The sequence below is a fragment of the Tasmannia lanceolata genome, unplaced genomic scaffold, assembly GCF_043159265.1.
Source record: "Tasmannia lanceolata isolate RefF3 unplaced genomic scaffold, GAP_Taslan_0.1 ptg000003l, whole genome shotgun sequence".
In the NCBI taxonomy this organism is placed as follows: Eukaryota; Viridiplantae; Streptophyta; class Magnoliopsida; order Canellales; family Winteraceae; genus Tasmannia; species Tasmannia lanceolata.
In genome coordinates, this window is record NW_027518680.1 from 14,980,000 (window position 1) to 14,999,608 (window position 19,609).

A 19,609-nucleotide genomic window follows, 5' to 3' on the forward strand; every position below is an offset into this window, starting at 1 on the left:
GTTCCAAACCAAGACCACCCAAAAATGGTTTGCATCATGGAACAAGTGGCCCTCCACTTGTACTCCTCAAATAGACTGTAGAAAGAGAATCTAATTGGTACACTCAAACATCCAATTCTCAATGAACTACAAAGCAAGAGATATTTGATTTGGTGACAAAGCAAGCAATCATAGCACTAGAGAAACTATTTATTAAACATGAAGCATATATAGATGTATGTTCACATAGTTTCTCCCTCAAACTCGTACTACACAAAAGTCACAACCACCCCTCTACATGCCTTCTTCCTAAGCCGAAAGCGTCCTACCTTCCTCAAGCAAGAAGACATATCCATGCTTAACACAGCAACATAAAACTAAGAACTGCAACACAACCCCCCAAAAAAAATACTAATAATGGGGAGAATTTATACTATTTTTTAAACAAACTGCAAAACTAATAAAAACTGAAGGACATTTCTGACAATACTTATCGGTAGGTACGGTACAGCGGGCTGTACATGCAGCTCTCTGCATATTTCACCAAATTCTCTGGTTTTGGGAGCTGCGTCGCCAAACCTATATATCACACCCAAGATAAAGAAAAAATAATGAGAGAGAGAGAGAGAGAGAGATGAAAATCCTATAGGGATGAAAATCCAAAGGAGGAACAACTGACCAAGTTCATATGCTTTAGCAGCTACATTAGCAGCTATGTCAGCAGATATTTTTCTGATCTTTCGGAAGGATGGATAAATCATCCCTTTCTCAAAGTCCTCCTGCGTCACCTGGTTGGCCAATGCCTCCGCTATTTGCAAAAAAGAAACAAAGGAGGAACAGTATGTAACCGTTAATATAATCTAGAGTAGACTAATATTTTATACTGCTAAAAGCTTCACTAATTCTTCATCTAATAAAAAATCTAAACTCATACTATACATTCTACCAAAAGCTATAGATTATAGATTTACAGCTCATTAAATACAACTGCTCCTGCCTGCAAATACAAAATATCCTTCCTACTCTAATTAGCTAGGGAGAACGACTCAAATCAACTCATAAACCGAGAAAGGTGTGTATGTAAAATAATAACAAGAACCCATCCCGAGTTTAGGAGAAACTTTGAGTTGTTAAAATGGTTATTTCATAACAATTCCAAACTACAAGGGTATTTTGATCATTTTCTAAACAAGCAGGGAGGCTCTAATAATGGCAGCTTCTAACTTACACAATGTTGTGCAACAGCCATACATAGTGAAAATAGACTAGAATACTTTTTATTTTTATAAGTATCCTAAAGCAACTTATGATACTGAAGGGATGCTAAAGAAGCCCGACCGTACAAAGAGAACTCCTTATGTTTTGATTTGTATACTTACACGCTGCCAGAAGCATTTCATCATGAACACGGATTGCCCCTGACATCACCAAACCCAAACCGAATCCCGGGAAAATAAATGCATTATTTCCCTGAATTCACATAAGAAAAATATATTATATATAGTATCTTAGAGATAACACAAATCTTTGCTCACTTGCATGCAATGTTAAAAATACCAAGAAAAAAAAGACAAGAACTGAATTGCAAACCTGGCCCGGGACAAAAACCTTGCCCTCATATTCGACAGGATCGAATGGGCTCCCACTAGCAAAAAATGCACGACCCTAAAGGAAGGAGGAACAAAAAAAGGTTGATATATTTATTTACTTCAAAACAATAAAAAAGAGAAAATAAGGTTTTATATAAGCTATTACATCTCTAGATAAAGATAGTAATGAGAGAAAGTGTATATTTACCTTAGTCCATTTGTAAGCTTCTTCAGCCGTACATTCGGATTGCGAAGTCGGGTTTGAAAGAGCAAAAATAATGGGTTTCTGTGTGTCATTGTAAAGGAGGCCATTAGCTGCTTCTTAAATTTAAGATACCTTTAAGAGAGAAAGATAGGGGTGGAAAGCATACACACCTCATTAAAAGAGGCCATGGCCTCGATCACCTCCTTCGTGAAAGTTTTTCCTACTCCTGATGTTCCTATCAATACCGTTGGCTTGATCGACTGGATATGAAAGCAAAGGATAAGCAATTCCAATACTCCAAAATATCCTAGAAAAATTAGATTATACAGCACCCATAAATGCATAAGAAATTATCAATAGCATATATATATATATATATATATATATATATATATATATATATATATATATATATTGGAATGTAGTTGAATTCATTAAGAGCAATAAACAACGACCGAGATGGTCAATAAATGATGGAAAAGAAAAGAAAATTACAAGAGCCTAGAAAGATAAATGAACATAAAAAGCCAGCTATCAATGGGGAAGAAAGTAAAAAATAGTCAAGTTATCCCACCCGACTCCCGCTCTGGCTAGTCGATCTGCCTCGCTATCAGCAAATCTAAGCACATTTGCAGTAAAGTTACAGCAAAACCCTCTACCCGATCCAATATCTCATCAAACATCTGCATGAATTGCCAAAGGGCGAAGAGAGGGGGATGGATGGGATGCGTATAAGATCTTTACCCGCTGCAGAATTGCTCTTACTTAAACTTCGTTGGAGTCAGTAACCACAATAGCACCCGAAAAGACCCATTTAGTCTCTCTCAGCTCATCCCTAAGAAGACCTCCTACTCCTGATTAGCGGTGCAACTCGGGCGGGCTCAACCCGGAAAAAATTCGGATTGGGTTGAGTTCAAGTCGGGTTCAAGTTGGGTTTTCTCAACCCGGGTTGAGTTCGGGTCGGGTTCGGGTTGAGGGCTTGGGCAACCCGACCCGAGTTCAACCCGAAATTTTTAATATTTTTTTTTAGTTTTTAAGCTTAAAATCTCGGGTTGGGTCGGGTTGAACTCGGGTCGGGTCAGGTTCGGGTTGGCAAAAAGGGGTGCTCAGGTCGGGTCGGGTTGAGCCTCGTCGGGTTGGAACTCGGGTCGGGTTGGCCTCAACCCGAACCCGACCTGCCTGAGTTGCACCCCTACTCCTAATGGCCCCGGGTTACCCAAACTTGATCCATCAAAGTTAAACTTAAGATTTCCTAGTTCATGAGGGACCCATCTAAGAGCAATGTGATCCACCTGCTCTCCACTGGCACAAATCTCTCTCCATTGATGCCACAAGTCGTAACTTGAGATGAAACTAAAGCTGGGGAGAGTCTTCACTCTCCACCCAAGAGATAATTATCACAATTACCTGTGTATAAATGAAAGGCAGACTTCTGGCTTTGCTTCTAAATACCCCTGGTGTTTCTCTCCTCCCATATCACCCATATGGCGTCAAAAGCACCACCCTCCACAATATCCCCCCTTTTCTGGCCAAGGAATGAAGAACCGAGATTCCAAAATATCTAACATCCATAGTGGAAAGACCCAAGACACCCCAAATCTTCTTAGAATCCTGCCCCACGCTCCTCTAGCTATCCTGCAGTGAATGAAGATATGGTCGACAGACTCCCCACATTCCACGCAAAGAGAATTATGATCAATGATGAGCATACTCTGCTTTCAAGATTATGAACCGTACGAATCCTGTCCTGGATAGCGGTTCAGCTAAACACACAGACCCTTGTCAGTGAATACCCTAGACGAGCATCAGATCTAGTGCACGAGGCTCCCGCCATTGCGGGGTCTGGGGAGGGCTAGATGTATGCAGTCTTACCCCTGCTTTGCAGAGAGGCTGTTTCCGTGACTCGAACCCCTCGAACCCGTGACCACCAGGTCACAATGGAGCAACCTTACCGTTGCACCAAGGCTCGCACTCTAGACTTCTTGATGTACAATGATTCCAAATTCCCCAACAAACGGGCCACCCTGTCAAAGTAGTAATCTACTACCTCGTTAGCAATCAACGAACTGTCCAAGATTTTTCTATCTTGTATAAAAGGTGACTGATTAGAGGAGAAGATCTTTGGAAGAACTTTTTCAATCTCTCAGCTAGAACTGTCGCAACCAATTTATACACACATACCACAAGGCTGATTGGTCTAAAGTCTCTTACATTTACTTCTCCTTGTTTCTTTGAAATGAGAGCGATGAATGTAGCCCCAATGCTTCTATCCAAAGCTAAACCTTCGTGAGAAGCCTTCAAGAAGCCAAGAATGTCACCTTCTAAAGCCCAACACCTTTGGCAGAAAGATAACAAAAAATGCCGGGCCCAAGGGCTCTATCCTTGCTTAATGCAAATAGGCATCTTCTAATCTCTACTTCCTCGAAAGGTCACTCTAGAGCAACTTTATCCAATTTGGGTAAGGACCTGAATACCACTCCTTCTAACCTAGGTCTTTCGCCTCCTTCCAAGGCGTACAACTCCTTATGAAAATTACAATCTCCTTGAAAATAATATCCTTTTCATCCCTGACAACTCATCCCACTTGCAAGGAAGTAATCTTGTTACCCTCTTCTTCTCGCACTAGCAATCCCGTGGAAATAAGCTATATTTTTATCCCCTTTCTTAAGCCACCTTGATCTGGATCTCCACAAAATTTCTTTTTGTAGTATGATCCGGTTATATTTCCTTTTGAGAAGTCCCATCTCCCCAACCATCTTCCCACTGGTTCATCCTCCTCCACCCTATTAATCTCTTGAATACGCAATAGGATCCGATTTTCCCTCTCCACATCTTGTGGGAACTCCTTCCATTCTTTCTACTTGCTTTTACCATGGCAAAGTTTTTGACTTAGCACCACATTTGCCCTCCCGATGCACTTGCATCCTACCACCAGCCTTCCAATTGCTCTTGCATTTTGGTGATCTCTAGCCAAGCAAGCTTGAAACGGAACGGGTCCGCGTCAAAAATGACCCGGAAATTTACGGGTCACTAATTGGTTGACCCGGACCCCACCTGTACGGGCCGGGTGGACCGCGGGTCACCCGGTTTTTTTAATGAATTTTTTTTTTTGTTTTTTTAAGATTTTTGTTGTTTTTATAGGGATTTGCTAGTCACCTTCGCCAAAGGCTACTTCGCGCCCATTATTTGCAATTGCATGTGATCATGTGATGATAGCCATTTATGTTGACTTTTTTCAGATTTGTCTTATTCATTGATGTGGTGCAAACTGCAAAGGATGGGGGAAGTACGTTTCTACAAAGGTGGCTAGCAATAATAATCATGCGGGTAAGGTACTAAGTTTTGGAGAAAAATTACGGAAAAATGACTTCAAATTAGAAAAGCTACGGAAAAAATATTGAAAGAAGGTACCTCTATAGAAAAATTAAAGGAAAAAACTACGAAAAAATGTATAAAAATATGAAACTACGAGAAAAGGCCCAAAATAAAATGTTGTTTCACTTCTCTCACTTCTCTACGGGCACCCGCGGGTCCACCTGGACCGGCCCAGTTTTTTCGGGCGGATTGTTTTCAAACGGGGTCACAAATGAGTGACCTGGACCCGGAAAATACGGGCAGGCCGGGTCGACCCGCGGCCCCGGGTCACTTCTTGCCAGGTCTAGGAATAGGGCCCGGTGATTTCATCCTTGATTCCAAGAGAATCGGGTTGTGGCCAAACAGCCGGAAGGAGTGACATCCAAGTTGGACATATAAGGAATCGATCAATCCTGCTTCTACTGAAATTCCTTGACCATATGAACTGGGCACCATTCAAAGGGAGATCACAAGTTAATTCCTAGTGATGAAATCTAAGAAAGCCAACATGGATTACTTCTAGAACATCTCATCCTTTCCACCACAAATCCAGTTGCGCTAAAATCACCACCAATACACCATGGGTCTGACCATTGGTAGTCCCGGCAAGAAGTGACCCGGACCCGCGGGTTGACCCGGCCTGCCTGTATTTTCCGGGTCTGGGTCACTCATTTGTGACTCGTTTGAAAACGACCCGCGGGTCCACCCGGCCCGTAAAAACTGAGCCAGTCCGGTGGACCCGCGGGTGCCCATAGAAAAGTGAGAAAAGTGAAACAACATTTTATTTTGGGCATTTTCCCGTAGTTTTCATATTTTTATACATTTTTGTTGTAGTTTTTTCCGTAGTTTTTCTAATTTGAAACTTTTTTCCCGTAATTTTTCTCCAAAACTTAGTACCTTACCCGCATGATTATTATTGCTAACAACTTTTACAGAAACGTACTTCCTCAATCCTTTGCAGTTTGCACAACGTCAATGATTAAGACAAATCTGAAAAAAGTGAACATAAATGGCTATCATCACATGATCACATGCAATTGCAAAGAATGGGCACGAAGTAGCCTTTGGCAATGGTGGCTAGCAAATCCCTATAGAAACAACAAAAATCTTTAAAAAACAGGAAAAAAATAAAAAATCATTAAAAAAACGGGTGACCCGCGGGTCCACCCGACCTGTACGGGTGGGGTCCGGGTCAACCAATTAGTGACCCGTAACTTCCCGGGTCATTTTTTACTCGGCCCGTTTGACCCGGACCCGTACGAGTCCGGTGAAACCCGGCCCAGCCCACTCGTCCCGTTTGCCAGGTCTAACCATTGGTTCCTAACCAAGGAAGCAGGAATCTCTACTCAGAATGGGGAATCTCGATTTCCCAAAAATCGATTCCGAAACAGGAATCTTCTCGATTCCTCGATTTTTGGGAATCCCGCTTCGGAAACGTGGGAAACACAATTCCCATTCTATGGGAAATTCGATTCCCACTCTATGGGAAATGTGTATCCCACTCTATGGGAAGCGCGTTTCCTATCTACCCTTGTCTCTTGCTACTCCTCTTCTCTTCCTCTTCTTAGCATTTACATGTAAAGTAATTTAAGTGCTTAAGATTTACATGTAAATAAGGGAATAAACCCCATTTGAATCTATTAAAAATAGTTCCAAGACCCAAATCTAAAAGGATAAAAAGTCAACTTTCCAGTTCTAGTACAAAATTCGAAAAAAGGGTCGGGTCAAAATCTTAACTTCCAAACGATGCGGTATTTTTTCAATTTAAAAATTCATAAATTCTATCATGTCCAAACATTATTAAATCTCAAAAGTATGGTAAAAAAATCTCATAATTTGGTTTCTAAAATTTTTTCTTCTTGTCAGGCACTGGTCAACACAAGCATTTCAACTGATAGTGATTTTCCTTTAAGTAAATGTTGGATTCTTTAATAAAAAAGTATTTTTTTTTTAATATTTGGTTCATATAATTATTTCTTATATATTTTTAGTAATTTTTTATTTTTTTAAATATTAAACTATTAAAAAAAAAAATTCTCCGACCCTTCACGCTATCTACTTCCCACCTTCCTGAGAGCCTTCGCTTCTCGCTTCCCGCTCTGGCAACCTTGTTCCTAACTACGTCCAATTCCTCCCTCGGTAGCCTGTAATCCGCTACGTGAGTGGGCCCGGGCCTGTAAATGTCCACCTAGAATTATCTGATACTTTCTCTAGCATCACTGACATGGAGAATCTCCTTATCAACTCCACTAATCTATATGACAACCCCCCCCCCCCCCCCCCACAACACACACACACACACAACCAACCAAAAAACAAAATCCCAGTTGATGAGGATCCCACCGCATCGAGGGCAATGCAATCCTAGTTGAGTTGACCGCTTATCGCTTTGATGATAGCTCTATTCATGCTATCCATTTTAGTTTCCTGAATTCACAATGTCAGGTTTATATTTTCTTACCAACTCTGTAACCTAGGCTTTCTTCTCGAGGAATCCCAACCCTCTCATATTCCAAGATAGGTTCTTTATGGTGACATCGCCTAGCTAGACTTTCTCTCTCTCTCGAGCTATATCCTCCCCTTTTACCTTTTCCTTTGCCCTTATTTTTGCTTTTTGAAGCCAGATCATAATTTCCCGATGGCTGCAATCAAACCATTTCTCTACTCGTCTTTATAGATGCTTCACAATTGGGTTCCACCGGTGACTCGGAACATACGGTCCCTTAATTTTGCCATTTGAAACATTCTTCTCAGATCCTCCTCTCTATCCTAGAAAAAGATAGTCTCATGAGGCTTCCACTGCATATTTAACAAACAAGTCACGCATCGATCTGTCAAGCCCCTGCCATTTTATCAGCAGAATTTTCTCCTCTGATACTTGGACCACTGTTAGATGTTTAGAGTCCTCACCATTAGAATCGATCTCCACACTTTGTTTTCCCCTTCTAAGGTTTTTAGCCCTGCCCGATTCCTCCACGCATATGATAGGATTTGGATCGGATGCTAGTTCATCTGAGGGAACTGACTGATCCCCTACCACCGAAGAGCCTAGACCCCTAAACTGCAAATGGCAAGAAGAAAATCATCCACTAGCTAAACTCACCAAGGCTCTAGTGTGTGTACCTGGGTTAAATGTCGGACATTGCAATTGGGCATTCGATGGCGACAAAGATGGATATCCAAACTGTGAGTCGCCATCCCCACGACTTCAGTCGAGGCCTTATTTCTGCACATGGCGAAAAAGGGGAGGGGTTACTATTCCGCACTTTCCAATATTTGTTGAACTCTAACACCGCCTCTGTTCCTCTACGAATCTCCAAAATCCTTAAGAGAATGTGTGCTGTGCCTCTTTGATGCCATCTGTTTAGTTGATTAGAGCAGCCACTCATCTTGTACAACTCCTCTTGATGATCGATTACTGAGTACTCCAATCCAACAACTCCACATTCCAGGTGACCAGACACCTCAAGCAGGTCTACCCAATGGCTAAATTCCCAACACTGGTTACCACATGAGCCTCAATTAGTCCCTCGCTCGAACCACTAATATTTTAAATTTCGGTTTCAGTCATCAGCGAAACCGAAACATTTCGATTTTGGTACGTAATTTTTTCCAAAACCTTGTAACATCACGAAAACATTTCGGTACAAAATCAAGGTAAGATTCTTCACTATTGGTTTTTCTTTTTAATTTTTGTCGTTTTTAAGGAATATCTTTGTTGTTCTCTTTTTTATTTTTGTCAGGGTTTCTGTTGAAATTTCAACAGGAACATTATTTTTATCTAAAACGTTGCATATTTCGACTGAAACATTAATGAAATCTCAAAATTTCGGTCGAAATATGGTATTTTTTGAATCCAGGTGGAGTTCAGGTCCAATATTGTCTCTTCGCTTTTCAAAATTGCTTGACTGAAGGCCTGTCCGAATCTCATCGCAGTCTCGAAGATCCCTATAGAACCTCCACAGTCGATCACTAGCGTAAGGTGACACTTGTCTTGGAGGGTTATTGTTATTATTCCAAAACCCTGTCGTTTCTGATGGATTACTAATGCACGACATCAGGGATATTTCCTCAAAAGGGGACTCGACCCTCTGGAGCTGTGTCTTCATCAACTCTTCACAATTTTCTTCGCCAGAGGGCACAAGCAGCACTTCAAATGGGTCCAGGCATCTAGCTGATACAACTGAAGTCCTGTACCTATCCCGCTCACCCAACATAACCACATCTCACATATTTCAAGCATCCCAGACCATCTAGGCAGCATTTTTCCCCATATACCTCTTCTAGTATTTGGGATCGATTGGAGCCGTATAGGATTCTTGAGGATCCCTTCTCTTGGCTTTAATTAAGATCCTGTTCAAAAAATCTGGGTGCTATACCAGATCCATTGGCTTGGACATCAGTCGCTTGAGGTTTCGGCATCACCAAACTCACCGCTTGATTCCTTTGCATCTCGCGAGGGCGTGGGATGTTTTGATCATTAGACAACCAAATGTTCCCACATCTCAGGCATGCTACTCTTCGTCTGGAGTTGAGTAGCAGGAATCATGAACACCTGCAATCTTTGAGCCTTCTAGCCTTTTCCATGTCCGACGCCCTTTCATGTCTTCTAGCCTATCTGCTTCGCACCACATCCCACCTCACCTCACCTCATCAATTCCTTCATATCTTTCCAGATGAGAATTTTAGGTCTCCCCTTCTACCTCCCCACTAATCTGGATGCGTTCTCCATCGCTGCTCGTGCCTGCGATCTCCCTCTCTCCTTCTCTAGGGTTTTCTCACATGATCATATCTCCATCAAAAGATGAAACCAACATACTTCACTCACTATAATATTACTTTAGTTTCATTAAATATGAGGGCACTGTTGTCACCATAAAAATTCATCTTAAATTCTTAATCGCTAAAAATCCTGTACCTTAAGCACAAAAACTTTATTAAGAAAGAGGTACTTCTCCAATGGTCATGATTCCCCAAACCTGTGACCTCGACATTGTGATGAGAATAAGCTAAGGGCATGTGCATAGGGTGACACAGGATTAAAATAAGGTGGCCTGTTTTTGTTTAATTGATCAAAGGAATCCTGCTTATAAAGGAAAAGCTACATAAAGCACAACAGATGAAATCAGATTCATACAAAAATTATGTACAAACGTGCATGTTAAAGAGAGTTTTAATGGTTCATACCTTGACAGCACCTAAGAGGTCCTTAATGGGTTCGTGATCATGAGCCCATGGCTTCTTGAAGTGTTGAAGTGAGTCCTTGCGGGAGCCAACAATCAATCCCTAGAGAAAGAGAAAATGCTTGCTAGTTGTTAGACAAAAAAGAAGATTGAGCATAAAGTGCAAAAGGGGGTTGTAAGCTCTGAGAAGCAAGGAATTCACTACCGGCTTTTGTAATACCTTAGAGTCCACAAGCCAAATCTTCTTCCGAGTCTCCTCTAATGGAGCTTTTGTCTGCCAAAAGAACGAAACACCGCGTACCTCAATATGGCTTATGCAAGACAAGAGAGCCTACCATATATCAAAAGAGAGGGACATAATCCAAGATGCTAATAGACTTAATACCTGCTTTGAAATCTCAAGAGCTATGAGTTCAGCTATACCAGTCCCGGCCTGCAAGCATGCAAAATAATCTCCAATGCTTAAATTGACAGTATAATGAGAAAGTAACACAATAGACCCAACTAATTTTAACACAAAGATTAATCTATGTCAGACACTTCCTTGGAAACCAAAATTCCGGAACATCGGTACAGGCATATAACATAGAGACATATGCTTATTGATAGAGCCAAAGATAAAACAGAAAGATAAATATACTTTAGGTTAAGCTCAAGTTTGAACACCAAAATGCAAAAATTAATACCATCATCAATGAAACAAAGAATCCAAGTTTGAAGACAGATACTGGCCGAAAGGCCCGAAAACACCTGGATCGGACTTCTCTTTAAGTGGAACAGTAAAACCAGGTACAACATGTTTTGAACTCAGGTCTCTCTTTCAACTTCACATATCATACTACTAGTGCTAGCATGGATTGTGCTTGAAAGATAAACAATTATTTCATGGTAAGATCGGGATAAAGAAAATTGAATCCAGGTAAACAGAAATATATACACTTAAATGTGTATGCATAAAAAATGATATATATCTGAAAAGGCATCCTCACAAGTGTTTTTTTAATGATAAGCATCCTGACAAGTATTGATACTAAATTATATAAAAAACAGAAGTCGGAAAAGGTAAAAGTAAGATGCTAATAGCCGTGTGTTAACACGTGTTTAATACGTGCTTAGGGATTTTAAAAGGAGTTCTTGTTAAACAGAACAAAGCAAAAGTGGGTAAAAAAAAGTGACCATCTTGGTCTGTCTCTAATGAAATTATTTAACATTAAAAAAAAAAGTGAGTTAAAAAAATAAAACCTGAAATCTAGAAAAATATTATGCGTGTCAAAAAGTAACAAATCTATGTTCATGGAGTAAAATCCATGACGAGAGAGAGAGAGAGAGAGAGAGAGAGAGAGAGAGAGAGAGATTATATGGATCGGGCACATACACTGGTGGGGGCATCCACCCTTGAAATCTGACCCAACAGCAGCCCACTTTTTAAACATTTTAAGGGGTTGCTTTTGGATCAAATATCAAGGGCAGATGCCCCTCCAGTGTACGTGCCTGAGCAGGCACCATATAATTTGTCAGAGAGAGAAAGATAACAACAGTAGTTTTCAAGAGGTTCAACAATATAAAGACGGTCCGCCAAAATAATACAAGAGTGACTGCAAGGCACCTATATGAAATTATTTAAAATACACCAGCTAGTATTTTGAGAAATATGAAATTTATTGTTTCTCTGGTTGGGAACATAATCAAAGTTAGGTTCTCAAAAGATAAAATTTGTCTGCCAAAATAATACTGTTAACTTACCAACTTCTCCAAAAGCTTAAGCTGTTGGAGGAAGGCAGTATTTATCTTTCATACCTTAACACTCCCCCGCACATGTGGCCCACTTGGCAAACACATGGCACATGTCGTCCCACTTTGGGCCGACCATCGCATGTCGATTTTTGCTATCCGGGAGGTTTGAACTCGAGACCTTTGGCTCTGATACCATGTTAACTTACCAACTTCTCCAAAAGCTTAAGCTGTTGGAGGAAGGCAGTATTTATCTTTTATACTTTAACAAATACAATTAGAGCTGTAGAAATAAAGGACCTGATAGATTCATGGCACCTTAATTAATGGCAGGCGCAATACGGGTCAAGGTGGGAGCTGGGTACAAGATCCGAACAAACAAACATATCAATGGCCATGATTTTTTTTTCTTTGAATGGTATCAATGGCCATGATTTTCTTCAATACTTTTCTTTATTTTGTGTGCTCTTTACAAGTAACCCCTTCAGCACGGTTTTTTATGTAATGACCAGCAATTAAAAGGATGATTGAGAGGTGTTAAAGTATAAAAGATAAAATAACGCCATCTCCAACAGCTTAAGCTTTTGGAGTAATTGGTTGTTTCACATGGTATCCTTGATATGAAAAATTCACATGTAATGGCCAACCCAAAAGAATGGCCACATGTAGGCCAACCCTGAAAAGAGGGGCTGGCCACACATGAGGGGGAGTGTTAAAGTATATAAGATTAAATAACGCCATCTCCAACAGCTTAAGCTTTTGGAGTGATTGTTTGTTTCACAAGAGGAAAATGAGAAAATATTAGAGATGAATGTGGGGATTCACCTCACCAGCACCGAGGAATAAGAAAGTTTGCTCAGCTAATTTTCCACCAAGTAACCTGAAGGCTGCAATAAGCCCTGCAAGGACCACAGAAGCCGTTCCCTGCAAACCCAGAATAACCCGTCAACAATAGAAGCGCTCTCCCAAAAAAAAGAAGCAATATTCCTTGAAATGAAATTCTCAATTGGCTATTGCTCTCAAAAGACAAACGGTGAATATCTCTGTCATTTGCAAAAGCAATGAACACCAAACATGTTACCTGTATATCATCATTGAAGACAAGATGAGTCGTGCCATATTTCGCAAGCAGTTCAAAGGCGTTGTGATTTGCAAAATCTTCAAACTGTAAAATGTGGTGAAATTAAGCCAAAACATTAAAAGAAAAGTATTGATGGGTAAAAAAAAAGCCTTACTGCTCTGGAGAAGAGCGGGTAAGTTCTGACGAGCCCAAAAGGCTTGATAATATGGGCCCATTTGCTATGATGACTGACCTGTACGAGGACTTTCTCCCCATAGTTTTGCTTAACAGCGGACATGAATTCATGAAGAAGGTCAGCATATTCCTACATGGGGAGGGGGGGGGGGGGGAAAGTAAAACCACCCTTTAGAATTATAGACTAAGAAACTATAAAAAATCAATGAACCTATCAGTGATACTGTTTAAAGAGACCTGGCCAGTCGCTCGCTTCTGCCTAAGCCCAATATAGAACTCATCCTTCAACAACGTCTCAGTGTTCGTTCCCACATCAATTGTTATAGGCAGGCACTGCAATGGGTAATGCAAATGTTAACATTCTACAATCTCAAGAAGGAAAAAAAAAATGAAATAATGTGACCTATATCATCTTTTCTCTATATTGAAGAAATTTTTTCTATTATGCAATGATTTGTGGACACGGACACGAGTGTTGTGTGTCGATACGGACACAGAGTGTTGGACACAGTAACCCCCAAAAATTTAGAAACGGGGGGACAGGCTAAAATAGAAAGCATATATGATATAACTTAAAAAAGAGCTAAAAAGAGTTTATAATAAAAGAGGTACACACAATATGCAATAATAAAATAGAATGCCACACTTGACATTGCACACAAATGTGTCCACAAACCCACATTAAGACCAACGCTTATAGCAGTACATTTAAAAGTGTCGAAAGGAATGTCGACATGGGTGGACACGCGTGTCGTGTCGGACACGGCAGGACACATGTGTCGGCAATAGCTTCAAAGTGTCGGCTAAATCATAGGTATTATGGGAACATGAAGCAGAATGAGGAATTTAGCCTATGCTCAATCCAATGGAATATAAAATCGGTTAAAATCAGTTGTTAAAGATAAAGTGCTCACAGAAGAAGGACGAAGCCCTCCAAGTGCTGTATATAGAGCAAGCTTGCCTACGGGTATTCCCATTCCCTACAACATTTGAAACAAAGAATTGAAGAATTAACCAAGTAAGATATAACTAAAAGAACTGAGATTGACTGCCGACAAACTGATCCAAATTTACATTTGAAAATGAATATGTCATTACAAAGATCTCTGAGAATTGATCCAAATTTATTACCTGACAACCAAGATCTCCAAGCCCCAAAATACGTTCACCATCAGTGACAACAATAACTTGAATACGCTTTTCAGGCCAGTTCTTCAGTACCTCAAGAACCTTTCCCCTGCCAAATCCAACTAATACTCAGGCTAAATGAATAATATGTAAAGAGCATGAGAAAAAAATGAAACTATCACCATGGTTTTAAATTTTGACTGAAACCGAAATTTCAGCCAGAGTCCCAAATTTCAGCACAGGTTTGAAAAAAAAAATTCCTGGATTTCGGCCGAAATTTCAGTTTCTGCTATGTCCGAAACCAAAATTTTAAACCTTGGCTATCACAAGGTAAAGAACACAGACAAAAACATTGTTGAATGAGCATACTTCTCTTTGAGACTAATGTAAAGACCCCGAGGGCGCTTGAAAATGCTCCCATATTTCTGACAAGCTTCACCAACAGTAGGTGTGTATACAATTGGAAGCAACTCCTCGACATTATCAATGAGAACCTTGTAGAATAGTTTTTCATTCCTCTCCTGTAAATGGATAATTGGACAGCAGCTAAATAAGTAGTCCCTCGATATTTAACAACTAAAGAATAGAAAGAACAAATGAATCTGTCTAGCTCATTACCTGAAGTTCCATCAAAAACGTGTATTGTTGCAATGGAACTTGATATTGGCGGAGATTGTACATGAGTTTCTTTTCCTGGAGAGAAAAAACAGTGTAGAAGAGTTTACTCAGACAGTTTGGATTTTAGATAAGATAACATAAAGCATTAAAGACATTAAGTTACCTGAAGCCCCTGACTGAAAATTGACGGAGGTAGAAGACCTCGTAAGTAGTGAGAGTCTCTCTCTTTCTCAGAGAAGGCAAGCCCTTTGTTGTAGTGTGGATCTCTCAATAGTACATACCCACTGCAGCATCAACAGGAAATTAAATGAATAATCTGAGAAGTACAAAACTCCATTATCAAACTGTAAACCAGCCACAAACTTGAGATATTGGTCCTCGGCGGATAAAATTCCAAATTTAAAATGTCATCACCTCACTGGTGATGAATGGCGACAATAAAAATGACATGTGCCTATGTTACACGGTCAATATTTCCGATTTATAGACTGATTTCTCGGATTTTTCGACCTGTATTTGCTCTCAAAATATTCTAGAAAGAAGAAAGAAATTGCTCGGTGACAGCCACGGTCTAATACCACCAAGAGATTGGAAATTTAGAATCTTGACACCCATAGAAATGGAAAATGAGAATCTGCATTTTGCTTGAAATCCGGATCAATATTCAATTGAAAGGAATTAAAGGATTCTGCTACATAAATAACACAAATATGAGAGTCTGACACATGTGTATTATGTAAATAAAATACCCAGAACTATCAAGCCATTTCAGAAAGGATCTGGAGATAATACAACGCTTGAGATGATAGTACACCCTAGAGATCCTTCAGGGAAGGGATAGTGGATGATCAACCACACACCAAATAATGGTGTATATTTTCAAGTTTCAACACCTGATCATTCCACTTCATCTGTCTGCTGAAAACCAGCCTACCCACCAGAAAATAAAAATAAATAGAAGTTTAAACCATACACAATAATTCAGTATATAGTCATTCATTGATGGAAGGATGTTTGAGATAGTGCAATATAATCTCAAGGCATCTAACCATTTCGATATCGTTTCTTACAGAGAGTGGACGATTGACTATACACTGATTTATGGTGTGAAGTTCATACATCTGGTCATACAAACTCAACCAGATCATAACACAAATGAGAGCCAGATAAACAATCAAAAAATTAAAGCAAATTCATCAACATTTTCAGATCAAGAGGATTTACGAGGCCAACCGACAAAAGATATCAAGTGAAACTAAAACAAAAGACAGGATCTGAAAAATGAAAGCAAAACAAACAAACAAAATAGAAAAACAAAGAGACCAAAACCATCAAAGACCTGAAATATCAATGAAATTATGAAAATCATAACTGGAACACAGAACCCATCACCATTTTCAGATCTAAGAGGAATTTAGGATACAAACCCACAAAAGATATCAAGTGAAACTAAGAACACAAGACGGGATCCAAAAGAATGCAAGCAAAATAAACAAACAAACAAAAAAAATAGAAAAATAGAAAAACAGAGTGACCAAAACCTTCAAAGACCTGAAATATCAATGAAATGGTGAAAATCATGACTGGAACACATAATCCATCACCATTTTCAGATCTAAGAGGAATTTAGAATTCAACCCACAAAAGATATTGAGTGAACTAAGAACATAAGACAACAGGATCCGAAAAATTCAAGCAAAAAAAAAGTAAAAAAAAAAAAAAAAAAAAAAACAAAGACACCAAAGGCATCAAAGACCTGAAATCTTAATGAAATTGAGAGAAAAAACTCGATGAAAATCACGACAGGAACATAGAATCTTCGGAGAAATAAAATAAAATCACACCTAGAACGAAAAATACCAACATGAGGAAAAAAACTGAAGAAAAAAAAATCTGCTCAATTAAATAAACACAAACCCACCACAAAAACATGGAAACAAAGTGAAGAAACCCATCATCATAAAAAAACTCAAAATTCCAAAAAAAAAAAAAAAAAAAAACCAAAACATAAAAAGGGAATTTTTCAATTTAAGTCCTCTCTTGCTCACCTAGAAACCGTAACAGACCATGGAGTGATGAGCCGATCCTCGGTGGCACAATCCTCACCGTAAATATCTTCAACTCCACCACCAACGGCAGATTTAGGATCCATGTCAAGTACAGAAGCCCCATCTCTCATCTCCTTCAAAGTACTCTCCATTAAAACCCTAATTTTTCTCTCTCCAAAGCTTAAGCAGCTCAAAAAGGTCTTCTTTCTCTGAAAATCAGAAGAACTAGAAGAAAGAGTAGAAAAACAGAGATTGATGATGATTGAAAACAAAAACCCTAGCACCTTTTTTTATACCCAAAAACAAGATTTTATTATTATTATTATAGGAAGAAGATAAGAGAAAGGAATCTCATTTTTTTTCTTATTCATTGATTGGGTCTTTGTGTTTGACATTGGAAACCCCACAAAAGAAATTGGAGACTCTTTTTCCTTTTTTCTCTTTCCTTTCTGGGTTTTTTTTTTTTTTTTTTTTCATTTTATTTATAGAAAGGGGGTCTCATTTATTATTACCAGAAATCTGCTACTGTAGGATGAGATCATGGCGAAAGAGGAAGACTGAGATTATTCTGGGTTTTTAAGGACAAAATAGAGGGAAATTTAAAAAGAAAAGGAGAAAATTATGGTAAAAAATAGGGAATTTAGAAACACATCAAGTGTTCTGTTCTGTGATTTTTTACCTAGACAAGCTGAAGTGGGTTGGGTCATTCTCTAGCTTTTTTGTCTTTGTTTTTGTTCTTTTCTATTTTGCTTTGTAGGTCTTTGTTTCACTGAGCCGAACTGAACTACTAACGATAACTTTTTTCATGGCTCTCAACTAAATACTACTGTTGATATGATTTTGATTAACAGACCCATGTACCCTTATTTTGATAATGGCACCCATCTCTATCGCTTATTAAGTTAGGAGGATTATTATCTTCTATAATTTTACATCTCCTTTCTAATTTCGGTCTTTATTACTGCTTTTTTATAACAACAATTCTTACGGTTGCCTAGCTCTGTTTGGTTGCTGCTTGTAGATGGCTTGGAGAATAGGAGAAAAATAAGTCAAAGAAAATTAGACAAGAATGGAAGAGAATGGAAGATGAGGAGATTATTATGAAGGAGATTTGCAAGTAGTGTTTGGTTGCGCGAGGAAATTAGTGGAAGATGTAGGGTGTCATTATTAAAATATAGGCGAAAGAGAGAAAAGTAAGAGAGAGAAAAAGAATAAGACAAGAATTTCTCTTAATTCTCCCAACAAATTTCTCCATTTTAGTGAAAAAATGGGAGAAAATTATGAGGGAACATCTCCACCACGTAGGCACCACCTAGGAGAAAAACCAATAATGATGTGTAGAAGTTATGTAGTGGTCAAAGGTGTAAATGACAACCAAACATGCTTTGGTGAGATCTCTGGGAGATCTCATGCATTTGAAACTCCTACAATACCCCCAAAACAAGCAACCAAACAGATCATATATGGGCTGGGAGATCTCATGCATTTGAAACTCCTACAATACCCCCAAAACAAGCAACCAAACAGATCATATATGGGCTTTCTTGTTGAGACATTAATATCTAAAAATTATGTGCTTCATTTAAGCTTGCCTATGCCTTTTTTTTTATTGATTTAGCGTACTTTTTTCCATGTTAATGATGTGATCTAGGGTTCAATTGGATAATTGGTCCTTCCTCGAGTGGTCAGTATGTCAGATTGGCTTAATTTTGATAAATTTGACAGGGATTTACTGATTGATCTTTATACATGCGGGCCCACAAAATGTCACATTTTCCTTCTTCTTCTTCTTAATTTTTTTTTAGTCCATCCTGGCCTATCAAAGTGCTTTAATTTACAGAATGTACATCCTTACTGTATCGTGAACTTTCGTGTTATAGGCTGCTTGGAAATTGTTGTTAACGTTATCAAATGTGCCTACATCTGTCTATAGGGTGCAACTTGGGTTGGGTTGGGTTGGGTTGTGTTGAGCTTTTGCGAAAAAATGAATAGGAATCAACCCGAACGTGGCCCGATTTTAAGGTAAAATCTCAACCAGAATTCCCAAAAATTGACCTGAGTCGCACCCTATCTGTCCATGGCAAGTGAGACCCCTAATATCTAAAAAGAAGAGTAACCCCTAATCATTTAATTTTTGAAGGTGTCCGATACTCGGTGAGAACCTAACATGGCAGCTGAGTACTTGTCAAATGAGGACTACCCGTGTAAGGGAAACGACATCCCTCTTCCCATTTTTCCTCCCCTACTTAGATATTGTATCGTTAGATAGTCGTGAGAAGGATGTAGTTGTTATTAATTAGTGAACTGGTAGGGGTTTGCCAAACCCCAATATACTTACCCAAAAAATGTTACGGGTTCTTCCGACTGAGAGAATTTTCCACATAAATCCACTCGATACGGTGCTACATCGACCAACAAGGGCTCGACAAGCAGATTTGTGGGCTTTGAATTTTTGCTTTTCCGGTTAACTGAACACTCCTTCAACGTGGTTTGACAAGAAAAATAGGCGATTTTCTTTC

The 19,609-nt window shown here is 39.3% G+C and overlaps 1 protein-coding gene across 2 annotated transcripts; it reads right to left on the minus strand.

The window, feature by feature from the left end:
* Nucleotides 1-171: 171 nt before the first annotated feature.
* Nucleotides 172-17,667, minus strand: LOC143852341 (NADP-dependent malic enzyme-like). 2 transcript variants are annotated; one of them, XM_077361730.1, is made up of 20 exons: nt 17,603-17,667; nt 17,091-17,315; nt 15,206-15,326; nt 15,043-15,117; nt 14,794-14,945; nt 14,428-14,533; nt 14,211-14,276; nt 13,534-13,629; nt 13,355-13,426; nt 13,123-13,206; nt 12,867-12,965; nt 10,696-10,743; nt 10,531-10,584; nt 10,315-10,413; nt 1,944-2,033; nt 1,777-1,854; nt 1,570-1,644; nt 1,359-1,449; nt 659-787; nt 172-558 (listed from the first exon to the last, which is right to left on the minus strand). In XM_077361730.1, exons 2-20 carry the CDS (start codon nt 17,240-17,242, stop codon nt 470-472), a joined length of 1,776 nt encoding a protein of 591 aa, XP_077217845.1. In that variant the 5' UTR covers nt 17,243-17,315; nt 17,603-17,667; the 3' UTR covers nt 172-469. The 2 variants fall into 2 exon arrangements, with proteins under 2 accessions (XP_077217845.1, XP_077217842.1); XM_077361727.1 differs by lacking the exon at nt 17,603-17,667 and having other exon boundaries at nt 17,091-17,564.
* Nucleotides 17,668-19,609: the final 1,942 nt, after the last annotated feature.